General features: G+C 38.5%; 1 protein-coding gene across 1 annotated transcript in view; it reads left to right on the top strand.

Moving 5' to 3' along the window:
* The window catches only part of TM9SF2 (transmembrane 9 superfamily member 2), a 179,704-nt gene that overhangs the window by 8,757 nt on the left and 150,594 nt on the right, over window positions 1-20,353 (top strand). The window contains exon 2 of the mRNA XM_053707814.1: window positions 9,330-9,397. Within this exon, the coding sequence (XP_053563789.1) occupies window positions 9,330-9,397 (68 nt within the window). The remainder of the gene's footprint in view (window positions 1-9,329; window positions 9,398-20,353) is intronic.

Here is a 20,353-nt window from a genome sequence, read left to right as displayed (position 1 = left end):
CCTGTATGAGTGTCCCTTAAGGACCAACCATGTACCCTGTACGTCGCTGCAATCCTGAGCTTCTCTCTGCCGCTATCTTGCTCAAAATGGCGAGATCATGCTATTTATGCATGCCTCACGAGAAGGGCACTGCAGAAATATATTTGCAGAGTTACCAATGCAGAGAGGGCCGCTCTGTGGGAGCATAAGGAGGGAGGCGAGTGTGAGGCCCATCACTGGAGGAGGGCGGGACCGCTACTCAGCAGAGGAAAAAAAAAAGCAAAGCCGGTAAGTGAGGTGAGAAGAGGGAGGAAGGGCAATAAGGGGATCCTATTTGGGATCCATTGAGGGAAAGGGATCTGGGAGGGGGTAGGGTAATGAGGGGGGGCAGCTACACTACAGGGGGAAAAGTTTTTTTTTTTTTTTTTTACAAAAATCTGCCTAATTTGCTGCAAACTGGGTACTGGCAGAGAGCTGCCAGTACCTAAGATGGCATCAAATAGAGGGGGGGAGGGTTAGAGAGCTGTTTGGGGGGATCAGGGAGGTTGGGGGGGGGTAAAAGGGGATCCTACACTGCACAAAATATAAATAAATAAAATAAAAATAAATATATATATATATATATATATATATATATATATATATATATATATATATATATATATATATATATATATATATATATATATATATATATATATAAGCAGCCTTTTATTTTAGTACTGGCAGACTTTCTGCCACTACTTAAGATGGGGGTGACAATTGCGGGGTGGGGGAGGGAAGAGAGCTGTTTGAGAGAGGTCAGGGAGGGATCAGGGGGTGGGATGTGTCAGGTGGGAGGCTGATCTCTACACTAAAGCTAAAGTTAACCCTACAAGCTACCTAATTAACCCCTTACAGCTAGAATCACTAACAGACACACAAATATACATAAAGGCACATAAATGACCCACGTGGGCTCACAACCACATTTATATAAATACCTGCAGGCTTCCTTTCTCACACTATGATCATAAAGCTAATCTTATATAAAGGGAATGTAGTATTCTTACATAAAAACTGCAGCAGTCCCCAGAGCTCATAACTGGTCATTAAACCCCAAAAAATTCAAATAGTTTCCAAGTTACTTCTATTATCAAATTTATTTCATTCTCATGTTATTCTTTGTTGAAGAGGTAGGTAGAATGCACATGCCTAAAGCACTACATGCCAGGAGATAGTGCTGCCACCTAGTGCTCCTGCTAATGTATAACATTGTTGCAAAACTACTGCTATATAATGCTGCAGACATGTGCACACTCTTCAGCTTACACTTCTGCTTTTCAACAAAGGATAACAAAAACAAAGAAAATTTGATAATGGAAGTAAATTAGGAAGTTGTATAAAATTTTATGTTCTATCTAAATCCTAAAAGAGAAAATTTAGGTTTTATGTCCCTTTAATTAAATACTGTACTATAGGAGAGGGAGAGATGGTGAGACGGGAAAATAAGAGTGCTTAGTCTCGGCTATAAATTTGAAAACCTTATTGCAGTAAAAGGAATGTTAATTTGTTTTAAAAATGTTAAGTCTTGGCTGATATGTTATTCTATAGTAGCAACACAACAGAAATGTCTTGTAATTACATGGTGTTTACTGTCCCTTTTATAACTTTTACTCTAGAACAAGAAAAAACGCAAAGCAGACCCAAGTGCCGTAGTCAAAAAATCCCATAAAGCACGCACTATAGAAATGCACTTACAATGTTTAATTAAATATGTGAAGTTAAAAACATTAAATTTCCAGATGTTTAATACTCAGACAGTCTAATCTGCTTTCCCGGTCCCTTTTTCAAGCTTATCGGCGTGGTCTGTAGCCAGCGTTGCTCACAGGTATTGTCAGATAGTTCTTTGCTGACACTGGGAACTCTGCCTCTGGAACTACAGGTACTCGGATAGTCCAAAAAGGCCTTAGAATTAACTCTACGCATTTCGTCCGCTAATGTGCAGACTTTTTTCAGAGGGTGGAAATTGAAGTGAGTTGATGGGATATCCTCCCCTCATATAAACACCCAAAATCTTTTCTATTGATTACAATGAGCTGTCCTTCCATTGTGACATGTAGCGGTGATTTGAAAAATACAACAAGTTAAATTGCAATAATATATATAGATTGCACAATATGTAAAAGAACCCTAACTAAAATGAATGGTGAAATTTGATCTAAATACATCATAAAAGTAAAAAAGTTCATACAAAAAAGTTTATACAAACATTATTTTATACAAAAACCTTTCAACTTAATTTCTATTACTAATACATCATATGACAGGTAATAATTATATACAGTATATATAAAACTTCTATTTCCCTTACTAGAACCACAAATACAGAAGCTAATTACTAGAACACTATATAAGAGACTAATACAATTATTACAATTGATTTGAACCTAAAACGAAAATAAAAGAGAGTGAGAGAGAGGTGGGACATTGATTCATGCTAAGGACCCCAGTCCAATGCAAAAAAATTAATAAGAAGATACCTGTATAAATGTGTATATATATCGAAACAAGATATTCCCTATTATACTGTGTGTGCCCATTATTTCATAGGGAAATACTGCTATTGACTCTTGCATAGGGTTATTATTATGCTGTCTTCCTGAGAATCAAATACCAACATCTCGATACATGCATAGCAGACCACAACGTACCTATACACATGGGGGTATATACATGAGTGTGCACACGTGCATATATACATATAAAAAATTACCCACAGATGAATACCTGTATTAGCTAGCTACATGAAGGCTACTATCTCTATATCAATGTTTAAACCCTTGGGATTTAAACTCTTTAACTTCTGGATCCAAAAAGTTTCTTGTTTCCTCTGACTAATCTATTGCTGCTACAATTCGGTATCCACTCAATAGCTTGGATTTTCAGGGATCTTGGATTGCTCCCATAGAACTCCGTAAAGGGACACTGTGCTTGTCTGATTTTTCTTTAATGTTATACAGATGTTCTGAAAATCTGCGTCTTATTTTTCTTTTTGTATGCCCTTCATAAATCCTGTCACAACCACATGTTAAAAGATAAACTACATGGGGGCGGAGCAAGCCGGGCTTGACAGCAGTCGCATAAAACAGTGGCTCCTGCTAAATCATTTTAATTAGCTATAATATTAGCCCATTTTTTGCCACTTATGCCAATATTTAGTACTATTGTGAGGGTCTGAGTCTCAGCGGGCTGCTGGTCAAAGGAATTTCCCCGTTTCTCAGCAGTGCGGCTCTTGTCAACAGTAATTTGTGAGTTACGCAGTGGGAAAGGAGCTGAGGCGCCATTTTTTTTTCTCCCTACTACAGTTCAGTAATAAAAAGGACTTCTACTTGGGAATCAGAATTGCTCCGTATCTTTAGCGAGCAGGATGGATCGCACTTTATTTGCTCTCCAAGGGGAGCTAAACAGGACCTGGCTTGATGTGGGAGAAATTCCTGGAACTGAGCAGTTAGTATGTCTACAATTGTTCCACAGCTCGGGCCACCATGCAGAGCTTGCTATATATGCCAAACGAAGTGCTGTGCTTGCTGTGGATCAGTTTGGAGGTGATTAGAAAGAACACAGGGCATTTCAGAATGAGGCCTCGGTTGATACTTACCCCAGGAGCGTCCTACAATTATCCCTGTTATTTGGCGACATTGGTTGCTTGATGTTAGAAGGCAGGTCACCTATAATCCACAACCCAGCCCTTGTTAAACACCTGGCTGTTAAAGCATCAAAAGTTGTGGATCGGTACTCACTGTCCCACGGCCGAATGCATGACTTTTCCGCACTGTCCTCTCTTCAGGTCGACTCCAGACGCGTCATTGGTTAGATATGCAATGGGACTGGATTCTCTTTGTGGCTTGGACTGAGGGATGCTGGGCAGGTATTTCGGAAGTTCTGTGGTACTAATTGCTGAAAACTGGCATCGGTTGACTATCTCTGAGACCTGGGTTAGGGTGACATAAAATACAATAATCTTCCCACGAATTTACTATGTTCACATCGCTGGACACTTTGTGGTACTTATGGGATGATACTAAATGTTTGAGCGCTGCAGCACCACAACAATTATTTTAGTTAGGACCTATGATATTTATTTATTTCTTCTATTAGTGTGTCAGACAATATTGCCATAAAAAAAGTTAAAAATAAAAATTCTGTGTCATTTGCTCTGTTAAGTTCATTGTGTTTAGGGTCTGCTGAGGTAACCTACTGGACCAAGTTATGTAGATATGTATGTATGTATGTGTATGTATATGTGTATATGTGTATATATGTATGTATATATATATATATATATATATATATATATATATATATATATATATATATATATATATATATATATATATATATATATATATATATATATATATATAGTATGTGTGTATATATATATATATATATATAGTATGTGTGTATATATATATATATATATAGTATGTGTGTATATATATATATATATATATATATAGTATGTATATGTAGATATGTGTGTGTGTATATATATATATATATATATATATATATATATATATATATATATATAATGATCTGAGATGTCATCGCAGAAAATGCAGCATGTCTGCATACAGAACCCACTGTTAGACTTCGTGCTTTAACTTTGCAGCTCTACTCTTCAAACAGAGCTGTGTTCTGGCTGCACTGTTTGTGTTCCAGTGCATCAAGAGAAAAGTGCTGTTTGAAGTTAACAGACAAATATGCAGTAGCACTGTAAAGCAGCAGTGCTTCGATTATGAACTGGCTTTTTTCAAGCACTCCCCTAGCCTTTCCCAGTCTGCAAAGCTGTTTGTTCTGATTGTAAGACGTTCTTATGAGCATTGCACCTTTTTATTACTACATTTCTTTGTTAGACCAAGAGAAAGGGAAACAAATTTATTCAAGAGACATTTTATAATTTAGTTTATCTGCAGCTAATTTGCAGTGCAATTTTCAACTACTGCACTATATTATCAAACGTTAGAAATGGTTTTATTCTTTAGTTAACCAACACATTGCAATTAAACTGGTGCTTTAGTGCAACTGCCTAATTTAAAATTGTATTTTATTTAAAAATTGCCTGCAGAAAAATTTTCACTAAAAAAATCTACCCGCCTGATAACCTTAAGTAGTAAAAGTACCCTAATAGCCGCTTATAGCTTAGTTAGTTATATCATACTGTCCTTTCCATACGCTCAATTCATGTATATTCCACCCAGATGATATTTCCTAGGCTACTATCACAATCTCTACTTGTGGTATTCCACTATAAGTCCCCAGCAGCCCATGATTTAAGAAATACAGTTTTATTATTATTTTATACCATGAAAGCAGAGCACCCATCTTATTAGATGCTATTTTATTTGATGGCAATGTAATAAACCTGAACAGTTGCCCATATTGCATATGGTCCCTAATACCGGGCTTTTTGACATACATAGTGTGAACTTTATTTATCTGCCCATGCTAGATTGCTTAATAAGGAGTTAAGGATACTCTTTTTGCACAATTGATTTCCAAATACATGTGATACATGTATATCCCTATTTAAGTGGTAATTCTGTTGAGCTTACTTTTTGCCTTTTTTCTTCTAGTCATAAATGTGTGTTAATTTTTTTAGTATATACCTGTCGCCGGGCATAGGGCCCATGTCCAGACGATGGGATAACTTTATGATAGCATAAATACATTTATGCCTTGATCTGTGCTAACGTATACCATACCACATTTCTTAGCTGCAGAGGCAGGTATAGCTTTAGGTTGTAGCTACCTTCTTTCGGGATGTCTCGCTTAAGCCATAGTTTTTTAATTTATTGTTGCATAGTTACAGATGTCTATCAATGTCTTCTTGGATAGCACCACTTCATGGGGAATATCAGCGTATGCAGTCAGATATGTTTGGGTAAGGGGATTGAGTTAGTCAGCATAGACAGTCATAAACCTAAAGGTGGTCTTTCAGTTCATTGCTATTTCTTTCTCTTGCGTACCTTTGAAATGTGGACATCTTGTGTTGCAGGTTAACTTTTGCTTTCTGTTATCAGCAGTAAGCTAATATTTATCTATTCTCAGGGGTATATTCACTGTTATTCAGTTTAGTGGACGTCCACACCCACTACCAATAACAACCTCCCATCCATAATGGCATTAGGATCTTTTTTTGGAGCATTCTCTAAACTGCTATTAGTACTATAACCCATACTAGTCATTCCTATATACAATTATTAGCCCCTCTAGGTGAATTCTGATGTCACATGATTAATCAAATCCTAGCCCCTACTCTAATAGAAGAACTAGTTTTTACCTTTAAAAGGGCTAGGAATTTGAAAAATCTACTGGCACCTAGCAAACTGAAAAAAGTAGACATGCTGCAAACTGTACAAAGTAATTGACTTAGCTGAAAACCAGGTACATACAAATGTAGGAAAATGGCCTGTGATATGTGTAAACACATAAATAAGGAAACAAGCTTCAAAGATAGTGAGGGAAATTGATAATTTGATATTAAAAGTAGATGTACATGTGATTCGACTTATGCAGTTTATCTTTTAACATGTAGTTGTGACAGGATTTATGAAGGGCGTACAAAAGGAAAAATAAGAGGCAGATTTTCAGAACATCTGTATAATAATAAAGAAAAATCAGACAAGCACATTGTCCCTTTACACTTTACGGAGTTCCATGGGAGCGATCCCAGATCCCTGAAAATCCAAGCTATTGATTGGATACCGAATTGTAGCAGCAATAGATTAGTTAATCTGAGGAAACAAGAAACTTTTTGGATCCACAAGTTAGAGTTTACATCCCAAGGGTTTAAACATTGATATAGACATAGCAGCCTTCATATAAATAGCTAATACAGGTATTCATCTGTGGATAATTTTTGATATGTATATATGCACATGTGTGCACACTCATGTGCATATATATATGCGCCCATGTGTATAGGTACATTGTGGTCTGCTATGCATGTATCTAGATGTTGGTATTTGGTTCTCAGGAAGACCACATAATAATAACCCTATCTAAGAGTCAACAGCAGTGTTTCCCTATGTAATAATGGGCACACACAGTATAATAGGGAATATCTTGTTTGGATATATACACATTTATACAGGTATCTTCTTATTAATATTTTGCATTGGACTAGGGTCCTCAGCATGTATCAATGTCTCACCTCTCCTTTTTTATTTTCGTTTTAGGTTCAAATCAATTGTAATAATTGTATTAGTCTCTTATATAGTGTTCTAGTAATTAGCTTCTGTATTTGTGGTTCTAGTAAGGGAAATAGAAGTTTTATATTTATAGTTATTACCTGTCATATGATGTATTAGTGATAGAAATGAATTTTAAGGTTTTTGTATAAAAGAATGTTTTGTATGAACTTTTTTGTATGAACTTTTTTACTTTTATGATGTACTTTTCAAATGTGTTTTAAGATAGGAGTCTCTGGTTATTAGATCAAATTTCACCATTCATTTTAGTTAGGGTTGTTTTACATATTGTGCAATCTAAATATATTATTGCAATTTAACTTTTTTAAATCACTGCTACATGTCACAATGGAAGGACAGCTCATTGTAACCAATAGAAAATATTTTGGGTGTTTATATGAGGGGAGGATATCCCATCAACTCGCTTCAATTTCCACCCTCTTGAAAAAGTCTGCAGGTTAGTGGACGAAACGCGTAGAGTTAATTTTAAGGCCTTTTTGGACCATCAGAGTACCCGTAGTTCCGGAGGCAGAGTTCCCAGTGTCGGCAAAGAACTATCTGACGATACCTGTGAGGAACGCTGGCTACAGACAACGCTGATAAACTTGATTAGGGTACCGGGAAAGAGGATTAGACTGAGTATTAAGCATCTGGAAATTGAATGTTTTTAACTTAACATATTTAATTAAACATTGTAAGTGCATTTCTATAGTGCGTGCTTTATGTGATTCTTTGACTACGGCACTTGGGTCTGCTTTGCGCTTTTTCTTGTTCTAGAGTAAAAGTTTCTGCCCTACTCCATTTGGTGTGAAGGATACATTTGGTAAAACAGCAGCATCAAACTTTGTGCACCTATCCTTATTCTGGGACATTGCAGTGTGGTAACGTTCTAAGCCCTTGAAGGCCGCCTCTTTTCTCTCAGGGCAATTTGACAGTTTTTCACCACTAGAGGGTGTTAGTTTATGTGTGTCATATAGATAACACTGTGCTCATGCACATGGAGTTCAGGTGAGCCAGCTCTGATTGGCTAAAATGGATGTCTGTCAAAATAACTGAAATAAGGGGGCAGTTTGCAGATGATTAGTACAAGATAATCACAGAGATAAAAAGTATATTTATATAACGGTGTTGGTTGTGCAAAACTAGGGAATGGTTAATAAAGGGATTATCTATCTTTTTTTAAACAATAAAAATTCTGGTGTAGACTGTCCCTTTAAAGATTGTAACATATTTTATTGCAAATTGTACATGTTAATAGTTTTATATGGTTTTGTGAATTTATTGTGTTAATTTGTGACATAACTCTCTAAATTCCACATATTCAGTTTGTCTTTTAAAACTGTTTTAGAATTGTTATATTTTTCTAACTTCCCTAACAAGGGCTGTAAGCGCCAATTAATTTGTGCGAGTGTCCCTTTATAAACCATGGGTTATCTAACTGGGGTTTGTCTCGTGCTATTATTCTATAATACAAACATCATTATGTTATTACTGAAAAATGTTGTTTGGAGATAGGACATTGAAAAATAAACAACTATTTTTGTTTTGAAATCTTGGCTGCTTAGCATTTTGCTGGCGTCTAGTTAACACAATGAATACTGTTTACAAGCGCACCTGTACATTTCTCTGTCAAAAATATTTTAGGGAAGCAGATTGTACTGATAAAGAATCTAAGATTTACAAAGATAATAGCAGGAAATATGTTGTGTACGTCCTTTGCTCACTGACTGATAGGGACCACTACCACAGCTCCCTTTTGGTGGAAGGGGACAAACCTTCACAATCTGGAAAAGAAAAAGTAGGTTTGTTCAGAAAATGGAAAGGTATATTTAGATGAAGCACATTAAATTCAATATCCTAATAAAAATCTTAATACGAAATGATGAATGTGGATGGTAATGTATGCACATTATGAGATTAGATTTCACCCTTTTTCCCACAAACCCATATAGAGAAGTGGTTTACCCAAACAATTACATTACTAAGCCTCATTAACAAATTTGTCTTGTTCCTATTATTATTATTATTATTATTATATTGCTAGAACCTTATTGCTAATGTATTTTTTTTCCAGTTTACTTAAGTATCTCCTTGAACCATTTTGTCTTTCAGGTTAATATTGAGCTTTTTGTGAATAGGCTGGACTCTGTGGAATCCGTGCTACCTTATGAATATACTGCGTAAGTATTTTACTTTGCCATATAAATGTAAGAGTTTTTTTTCATGCACACTCCAAAACACTTGGTCTTAGGTCAGTGCTGTACTTAAAGAGACAGTAAACTTAAAAAGTACTTACCTAATTTCTTCTCCAGGCTCATCTAATCAGGTCTTTCATTTAAAAAGCACTTTGTGGGTGCACTGTCTTATCACAGAACGCCTGATCTTGCTATTGGGCACGCTATGATTTATACAGCGCACCCGCAAAGCGCTTTTGAAAAGAAGACTTGATTAGAAGAGCATGGAGAAAAAATTAGGAAAGTGTAACTTTGGGGGATAAAATCTTTGGTTTTTCAATCTCTCGCTAAGAAAAGAAAAACACCCTACTACAAACCCTATTGCATTTTCTCAAGTACGCTAACCCGACTGTAAATCTGAATATCTCACATTACAATGCTCTTCACATAGCAGAATGTTCTATTTATTCATAAATACATATATCTAAATATATTAAATGGATTTTTTTTTGTTCTCTCTCCCCTCCCCTTATATGGATTTGTTTGAATATTTTGCAGTATGTTTAATCATTTTTAAAAATATTTTATTTGTAATATTTATTTAAAGCACTAACTCGACCACGTTATTTTCTAAATTGAAAAACACGATGCACAAAACACATATTTTATATTCCTATGTTCTTCACATAGAAAATAATGTACTTTATTATTATAGGAATAGATATGCAGATATAGGTATATACACACACATATATAGACATGTATTTAAGAATAAAAAGTACATTATCCTGTAAGTAAAGAACATTGGAAATGTGAAATATGTACAGTTAATATACAGTAAAACGTATAAATACATATGTACACACAACAATATACAGTATCTCACGAAAGTGAGTACACCCCTCACATTTTTGTAAATATTTTATTTACAGTGCTTGACAAATATGTTTAAAAATTAGGAGCCAGTAAGAATATTTGGGAGCCGGGCATATTTTTAGGAGCCAGACAGTTGGATTTGTATATAGCAGTGACGTGCATTCATTAGAGGCAGGGGAGGCAGCGCCTCCCCTGGCCAATGTGGGAATTACATCTATTTTTTCATTAAAAAAAAAAAAAAAAAAATGTTGTTTTTTTTTCTTCTTTTTTTTTTTTTTACATATGAAAGGTGACCCCCCCTACCCCCCCACCCCTCCACCAAATTATGCTTTTTATTGTTTATTTAATTTAACTTTACTTACTACATTGCATTCATATTGCGCAAGAAGGTATGAGGCCAGCTGTCCTTCCATTGCGCAATATGAATGTAATTATGTTATGGGCTGCTTTAAAGACTGCCACCCAGTGGGGAATAAAAACTAATGCAGCAGTCTCTAATGCAGCCCATAACTGCTCCCACCGGAGGCTAGCCTCGGGAGCCCTGAGCCCTGCCTGCCCGGCCGCTCAGCCAATCAGGCATCAGTATGTCTGAGTCTCTAGGCTGAGTTGCCGGGCGGGAAATTGTTGCGCAGCCGCATTGGTGGTCAGGTTGATGCGGCCGGTGTGGATTTGAGTCAGGCAGCCCGATGCGACGACGACAACGACAACGACAAAGGTAAGTGAAGGAGCTGAATGCTGCCGGAGAGGGCCATTGAAATATCCAAGCTAGCCTTAAAGGATGAACTGCCGTCTGCCTCCCAGTCAGTCACCCACACTTATAGGCTTAAGCTTAAAAAGGTTAAAAAAAAAGGACATTTTTGTATGAGTTGGGTTGCATTGCAAACATAAATAGATCTCCCTTACTTTTTGAAATTTGTACACCAGGACCCAACAAACTGTGCCCAGCAATGGCCCCTGTTAATCGTTAGAAATCAATCTGCAACTGATTTAGGACAGTGAGGCTATGAAAAGAAATGTTTAAATTAGCAAAACTATATTCCTAATCCATCTCACCATAAACACTGTAAATAATAACTAACTATATATATATATAGGCATTAGGCAAAATATATGTTTTAAAGGGGCATTCCAAAAAACAAACAGTTCTAAATCTTCTAGCCTTGAACAGTTCTTCTAGTGGCACAGCAGCATGCATGCAATGCTTAATAAAACACAAAAATAAAAATTTACTTTCATGATTTATTTTGTCCCCCTTTCAATCTGAAAAATGTCCCCCCCCCCCAATATATTTATTATGCAGCACATTTTATTTATATTAAGTTTAGCACACATATCAAAATGTATCATATACCTTTTTTCTAAATAAAATGTGTTCTGCATAAATAAATACATATACAAGTATATATTTATTGAATGCAGGACATTTGAAGTAGTTCCAAAATGTGATCAAATTATACCCTTGTAGACTTCAGAGCATTTGGCATTGAGATGCCAATCAGTGCACAGATCAGGAACCTCTGAACTGTGCACTAATGGGCACCTGAATCATATGCCAAATGCTCTGAAGCCTCCATTCACCCTCTACCTAAAAATAAGATCATAGTTCTGAGGTTGTCAGGTCCAGTCAATCACACTTTGTTTTTTTTTTTTATCATATTACTAATGAGTGAAATAAGTAAGGAGTTAAATGACTGAACTCTTTCACTAACTTATGAACTTCCAAGGAACATCCTACCTCATATTCTCAATAATGAGAACAGCTGTTTTACTTTTTTTAAATTCAGTAACTGACACAGAGTGCCCAGACACAATGTCACAGACTCTCTCTATCACCATAGTATCTTGGCGTGGACACTCATTGACAGCTACTGGATTTAAAAAAAGTAAAAGAGCTGTTTTCATTAACTTCCTTCACCTTCTGGCTCTCTGTGTGTGTATGAGTGAGTGTGTGTATGCGTGTGTATCAGTGTATATCTATGTGTGTGTGTATGCGTGTGTATCAGTGTATATCTGTGTGTGTATCAGTGTATATCTGTGTGTGTGTATGAGTAAGTGTGTGTGGGTATGAGTGTGTGTGCGTATGCGTGTGTGTATCAGTGTATATCTGTGTGTGTATCAATGTATATCTGTGTGTGTGTGTGTGTATGCGTGTGTATCAGTGTATATATGTGTGTGTATCAGTGTATATCTGTGTGTGTGTGTATGCGTGTGTATCAGTGTATATATGTGTGTGTATCAGTGTATATCTGTGTGTGTATCAATGTATATCTGTGTGTGTGTGTATGCGTGTATCAGTGTATATCTGTGTGTGTATCAGTGTATATCTGTGTGTGTGTATGAGTAAGTGTGTGTGGGTATGAGTGTGTGTGCGTATGCGTGTGTGTATCAGTGTATATCTGTGTGTGTATCAATGTATATCTGTGTGTGTATGCGTGTGTATCAGTGTATATATGTGTGTGTATCAGAGTATATCTGTGTGTGTGTGTATGCGTGTGTATCAGTGTATATATGTGTGTGTATCAGTGTATATCTGTGTGTGTATCAATGTATATCTGTGTGTGTGTGTATGCGTGTATCAGTGTATATATGTGTGTGTATCAGTGTATATCTGTGTGTGTATCAATGTATATCTGTGTGTGTGTGTATGCGTGTATCAGTGTATATATGTGTGTGTATCAGTGTATATCTGTGTGTGTATGAGTGAGTGTGTGGGTATGAGTGTGTGTGTGTGTTTCAGTGTATATCTGTGTGTATGAGTGAGTGTGTGTGTGTATGAGTATGAGTGTGTGTATCAGAGTATCACTGTATATTTGTGTGTGTGTGTATGTGTCCTGTCTCTGCAATTTTTTATAAACATTGGACTAGTGTAAAATGGAAATTTCCAGCCATGCCTATAAAATAAATTGAATGACTACTACATTCTAGCTGGATCTCTGTTACTCTCTCTCTCTCTGTCACAAACACACTCACTGACACTTTCTCTCTCTCTCTGTCATGCACAGCACACACACCAACTTACTCTCTCTGTCATGCACACACACACACTTACTCTCTCTGTCATGCAAAATTGTCATGTAAATCTGTCATGTAAATTGTGTTATGTATAACACAGGAATTGTGGTATGGTTATTGGAATTGGTTAAGGCATTGGCAGATGATTGTTGGCAAACTTGGCAGTTAGGCAGCAGCACTGCAGCAGCAAAATGTACTCGTCGTGACAAGTTCAGACAGACTTCAGAACGTCTTACTTTTACTATTTTTTAGTAACTGTTTTTGTCAGTGTCAGCTATAGTTATACTGTGGTGTTTTTCACACCAATTTATAAGTTATGAGATTTATTAACCTCGTTTAATGCGGTTATTTTAATAAATGTCATAACTTATAAATTGGTTTGAAAAATACACAGTATAATAGCGGCTAGCACTGACAAAAACAGTTACTAAAAAAAATAGTAAGAGTAAGACGTTCTGAACGTGGGACCGGGTCGGGTGGCTAAGTTGTATATTTTGTAAAATAAGGCTGCAGTCAGTGCAGTGCAGCAGCCATGAGTGCAGTTGAGATCAAAACGTCAAAACATAAACAGTCAGGCCTGTAAAGCGTGGGAATTTTAGCCCCACCTACAAGACACCCACACACTCTCTCTGTGGCTGTGCACAAGTCTCCCTCACCTGCTTCCTTTCCTGGAAATGTTGGGAGGTAAACTATTATGATATGCTTGCTGTGCTGAACAAACCTCCCAAGCTATGCTGTCCTAAGACATTGAAGTAGCTGCTTCTGCTTCTATAAGCTTTTCCTGAAAACTTTAGGGAAATAGTGTTAAATAACTTTCCAATTTACATCTAATATCTGATTATCTGCATTCTTTTGATATCCTTTGTTGAAATCATATCTAAATATGCTCATTAGATACTGCGCATACTTAGATATTATTTTCAACAAAGGATATCAAAAGAATGAAGAAAATCAGATATCCTTTGTTGAAAATCATATCTAAATATGCTCATTAGCTACTGTGCATATTTAGATATGATTTTCAACAAAGGATATCAAAAGAATGAAGAAAATCAGATATCCTTTGTTGGAAATCATATCTAAATATGCTCATTAGCTACTGCACATATTTAGATATGATTTTCAACAAAGGATATCTGATTTTCTTAATTCTTTTGATATCCTTGGTTGAAAATCATATCTAAATATGCTCAGTAGCTACTGCGCATATTTAGATATGATTTTCAACAAAGGATATCAAAAGAATGAAGAAAATCAGATATCCTTTGTTGAAAATCATATCTTAATATGCTCAGTAGCTACTGATTGGTGGCTGCATATACATACCTCATGCAATTGGCTCACCCATGTGCATTGCTATTTCTTCAACAAAGGATATCTAAATAATGAAGGCGTATCCGATTCCTAGCCACTGCCTCACCAGCCTCTGACCTCACCGCACATCACTGGTATATAGATATATGGAGAATAACCCCAAAAGTTAGGAGCCAGGGGTAAAAGGCTCCTGGGTTTGTCGAGCCCTGTTTTATTATATATTTTCATGTGACAACACTGAAGAAATTACACTTTGCTACAATGTAAAGTAGGGAGTGTACATCCTGTATAACAGTGTAAATTTGCTGTCCCCTCAAAATAACTCAACACACAGCCATTAATGTCTAAGTGGAAATGTCCAAATTGGGCCCAATTAGCCATTTTCCCTCCCCGGTGTCATGTGACTCTTTAGTGTTACAAGGTCTCAGGTGTGAATGGGGAGCAGGTGTGTTAAATTTCATGTTATCGCTCTCACACTCTTTCATATTGGTCACTGGAAGTTCAACATGGCACCTCATGGCAAAGAACTCTGAGGATCTGTTAAAAAGAATTGTTGCTCTGCCTACATAAAGATGGTCTAGGCTATAAGAAGATTGCCAAGACCCTGAAACTGAGCTGCAGCACGGTGGGCAAGATCATACAGTGGTTTCACAAGACAGGTTTCACTCAGAACAGGCCTCGCCGGGGTCGACCAAAGAAGTAGAGTGCATGTGCTCAGCGTCATATCCAGAGGTCGTCTTTGGGAAATATACGTATGAGTGCTGCCAGCATTGCTGCAGAGGTTGAAGGGGTGGGGTGGGGGGGGGGTCAGCCTGTCAGTCCTTAGACAATACGCGGCACACTGCATCAAATTGGTCTGCATGGCTGTCGTCCCAGAAGGAAGCCTCTTCTAAAGATGATGCACAAGAAAGCCTGCAAACAGTTTGCTGAAGACAAGCAGACTAAGGACATGGATTACTGGAACCATGTTCTGTGGTCCGATAAACTTATTTGGTTCAGATGGTGTCAAGCATGTGTGGCGGCAACCAGGTGAGGATGACAAGTGTGTCTTGCCTACAGTCATGCTTGGTGGTGGGAGTGTCATGGTCTGGGCCTACATGAGTGCTGCCAGCAGTAGGAAGCTACTGTTCATTGAGGGAACCATGAATGCCAACATGTACTGTGACATACTAAAGCAGAGCAGGATACCCTCCCTTATGTTGGAATAAGTTCCTGCTCCCAGTCTGATAAAGACCCTATACACACCTCCAAGACAACCACTGCCTTGCTAAAGAAGCTGAGGGTAAAGGTGATGGACTGGCCAAAAATGTCTCCAGACCTAAACCCTATTGAGCATCTGTGGGGCATCCTCAAACGGAAGGCGGGGGAGCGCAGGGTCTCTAAAATCCACCAGCTCCGTGATGTCGTCATGGAGGAGTGGAAGAGGATTCCAGCGACAACCTGTGAAGCTCTGGTGAACTCCATGCCCAAGAGGATTAAGGCAGTGCTGGAAAATAATGGTGGCCACACAAAATTGGGCCCAATTTGGACATTTCCACTTAGGGGTGTACTCACTTTTGTTGCCAACGGATTAGACATTAATGGCTGTGTGTTGAGTTATTTTGAGGGGACAGCAAATTTACACTGTTATACAGGCTGTACACTCACTACTTTACATTTTAGCAAAGTGTCATTTCTTCAGGGTTGTCGCATGAAAAGTTATAATAAAAAGTTTACAAAAATGTGAGGGGTGTACTCACTTTTGTGAGATACTGTGTATAATATATATATATATATCATAAGTTTACATACCCCGGCAGAATTTATGATTTCTTGGTCATTTTTCAGAGAATATAATAACACAAAAACTTTTCTTTCACTCATGGTCAGTGTTTGGCTGAAGCCATTTATTATCAATCAACTGTGTTTACTCTTTTTAAATCATAATGACAACAGAAACTACACAAATGACCCTGATCAAAAGTTTACACACCCTGGTGATTTTGGCCTGATAACATGAACACAAGTTGACACAAAGGGGTTTGAATGGCTATTAAATGTAACCATCCTTACCTGTGATCTGTTTTCTTGTAATTAGTGTGTGCGTATAAAAGGTCAATGAGTTTCTGGACTCCTGACAGACCCTTGCATCTTTCACCCAGTGCTGCACTGACTATTCTGAGTCATGGGGAAATCAAAAGAATCTTCAAAGGGATATAAAAAGATATCCAAGGAACTGAGAATGCAAAGCTCTCAAAGCCAAACAAACTGGGAACAAGGGAGGGGTGCACAGGCATATGTAATCACCCAGAAATATACAAAACACGGAAGGGGACTGCACTCCAAGACCGGATCGGGTACACATCCCATGACCCAGCAACATGCTCAGCCCTGGGTGCTCAGTGGCACTCACAAAAAGCTGTGCTGTCACCAGAGTCATAGGCAGTTAACCCCAGACCGGAGTGGGTGCAAGAATCATAGGGGAATTACAAAACAAATTAATACAACACATAAAGAAAACCCTGCACTCACCAGCAAGCTCACGGTTAAGATTTAAAACTAAAAATGAAAAGGTTAGTTACCGCATCTGGTGAAATGGGAGGAGGCAAAGAGCACCACAGCAAAGCTGTTAAGTGTCACTCCTCTACCCATAATCCCCAGTCATTCTCTTTGCCTCTATCAATGGAGGAGGTGAAGTTTGGTGTCTGAAGAAATGAATTTGTTTTTCAGGTAATTTTCCCTGCAAGCAAGGATTTGGGTTTAGCTGAATCAACGTCAATCTCTTCAGTAGAGTAGTGGTGGCTTTTAAGCAGTTTGGAAGTTTTGAGAGAGTCCTTGCTTTGTTTCCTAACACATTGCTGCCCATGGTACAGAAAGCCAGAGTTGGTTACTCTGTTCTTTCTTTTTCTACAGGTCTCTGTAAGGAGTATGTGTCATTTCACGCCTTGTGAGCTGTCTTCCTGCCGGACAGCTAGACTGCAGGTAAGTGCTTTTGTCTTCTAGTTCTTGGAGACTTGCACTTCAGAAGAATATTTCATTTACAATAGATGGGGACATTTTTAAAATCCTTTATACAGGATTCTCTTTGGCAGTGGGCAGGCACATTATGTATGTTGAGACCAGGGGTTAATCTTCCCTTTATTGGGATGTTTTTCCTCTTTTGGCTGATTTTGTTGAAACACTTTTATTAGTATGTGTGTGGGGCTCATGTTTTATACAGGGATTTATGTATAAATATTAAAATTTGGCGGCAGTTTTTTTTTTTTTGCTTGCTTAGCTAGAACAGGCTAACTGACAGACTGCTTGAGCGTTTGTGTAAATTTAGCTCCGGTGTTGTAGGCAGAGGGAAACTTGCGCCTTTTACTTGCTGTGTAGTTTCCGCTCTGCCGGTCATGTGACTTCAATCTGCTGTTGGATATTCACGGAGCGGCGTCATTGAATTTCAGTGTCAATCTACTTTACAATCGTTTTGTGTATTTAAAACATTTCTACAATTTGGGGAATTTTTTTATTTAGTATTATGGACATAGACTCGTGTCTTTTGACAAATGCTTGATATGCCTAGAGGCACAAATTGTTTTGCCTATTCAATTTTGTGCTGCATGCTTAGCTAGAACACTTCAATTTAAAGATAAATTGTTGCCCGCTGAGCCCAATGTCTCTCAGGATGATGCTGTTCCGGCAATGCCACAGCTTTCTCCTCAAACGTCCCAAGCCTTTATGGTGTCACATACAGTGCCCTGTAGTTCCTCTCAGCCTCCTGGAGGAGTTTATTTACCTGCAAATTTTGCTGCACATGTATCTTCTGCGGTGCCTGCGGCATTATCTGCTTTTCCTATGCTGGGAAAATGAAAGAGGAAAATTAGACATTCAGATTGTAAGGTTTCTATTCCACCTACAGCTACGCAGGTTGCCCTCCCTCATAAGCCTGAGGATACGTCGGTAGCCTCTGAGGGTGAAATCTCAGATTCGGACAGTATTATTCCTTCATCTGAACTTCAGATTAAAGCTTGAACTTCAAAGGTCAAAAGTCTTCCTCTCCCTCTTCGAAGCAAGAGCAGTCCAAGTCTTCTTAGAAGCCCAATCAGTCTTGGAATAAGGGGAAGCAATTAAAGAAACACTCAGCTGAATCTAAGTCAGCATGAAGGGTCGGCTGCCGGTCCGGGATCGGATCAAGTGGGGGCAGACTTTCCCTGATTTCCCAGATCCTTGGGCTGTGGACATAGTATCTCAGGGTTACAAAATAGAATTCAAAACTTTCCCTCCCAGGGGCAGATTCCACCTCTCAAGATTATCTGCGGACCAGGTAAAAAGGGAGGCAATCTTGAACTGAGTTTAGGACCTTTCCTCCCTGGGAGTGATTGTTCCAGTAAGGGAACAGGGTCTAGGATTATATTCAAATCTGTTCGTGGTGACCAAAAAAGAGGGAACTTTTCAACCCATTTTAGTCCTAAAGTGCCTCAACAAGTTTCTCAGGGTACCATCCTTAAAAATGGAAACCATTCGTTCCATTCTTCCTTTGGTCCAGGAGGACCAGTTCTTGACGACCATAGACCTGAAGGACGAGTATCTTCATGTTCCCATCCACAGGGATCATCACAAATTCCTGAGATTAGCATTTCTAGACAAACACTTTCACAGGAATGGCGCCACTGCAATTCCCTGGGACCTGATTACTGCCAATAGAGCCAACAGAACCTTTGAGAAAATTATGGGAGCTGCGGCTCTTCCGTTTGGCCTTGCCACAACTCCCAGAATTTTCTCTAAGGTTCTGGGGGCTCTTTTGGCAGTGATCAGGTCCCGGAGAATTGCAGTGGCGCCATTCCTGGACGACATATTGGTTCAGGCGCCATCTTTTCAACAAGCAAACTCTCATACAGAGATCTTGTTGTCTTTTCTACGTTCTCACGGTTGGAAAGTGAATCTGGAAAAAGAGTTCCCTTGTTCCAGCTACAAGGGTGGTTTTCTTAGGGACCATAATAGATTCCCTATCTATGAAAATTTTTCTGACAGAGGTCAGAAAATCCAGAATTCTCTCCTCTTGCCCCTCTCTACAGTCTACTGTTCGGCCATCAGTGGCTCAATGTATGGAGGTAGTTGGTCTGATGGTCTCTTCCATGGACATCATTCCGTTTGCTCAATTCCATTTGAGAGCTCTGCAATTATGCATGCTCAGACACTGGAACAAAGGCCATTCAGATCCGTCTCAGAGGATAGATCTAGACCAGTGGACAAGTGACTCTCTCTCTCTTGTGGCTTTCTTAGGACCATCTGTCTCAGGACACATGCTTCCGGAGATCTTCGTGGTTGATTGTGACCGCGGACGCCCGCCTGCTAAGCTGGGGAGCAGTCTGGGACTTGTTAAATGCGCAGGGACTATGAACTCGGGAGGAGTCTGCTCTCCCCATAAACATCTTGGAATTGAGAGTGTTTTACAATGCTCTGATGACTTGGCTTCAATTGTCCTTAGCCCGGTTTATCAGGTTTTAGTCGGACATCACCACCTCAGTGGCTTACATCAACCACCAGGGAGGAACTCGGAGTTCTTTAGCCATGAAGAAGGAGGCACAGCTTATTCAGTGGGCGGAAGCTCCCAATTGTTGTCTGCCATCCACATTCTTAGAGTGGACAACTGAGAACCGGATTTCCTGAGCAGACAGACATTTCATTGCATTAAGTGGGCTCTCCATCTGGAGGTGTTCTCCAGGTTAACCCTTAAATGGGGGGTTCTAGAGTTGGATCTGATGGAGTCTCTGCAGAACGCCAAGCTTCCAAGGTACA

The sequence above is a fragment of the Bombina bombina genome, chromosome 3 (assembly GCF_027579735.1).
Source record: "Bombina bombina isolate aBomBom1 chromosome 3, aBomBom1.pri, whole genome shotgun sequence".
Lineage (NCBI taxonomy): Eukaryota > Metazoa > Chordata > Amphibia > Anura > Bombinatoridae > Bombina > Bombina bombina.
The sequence above is the reverse complement of the archived record's forward strand: the minus strand, read 5'-3'. Positions and strand labels throughout refer to the sequence as shown.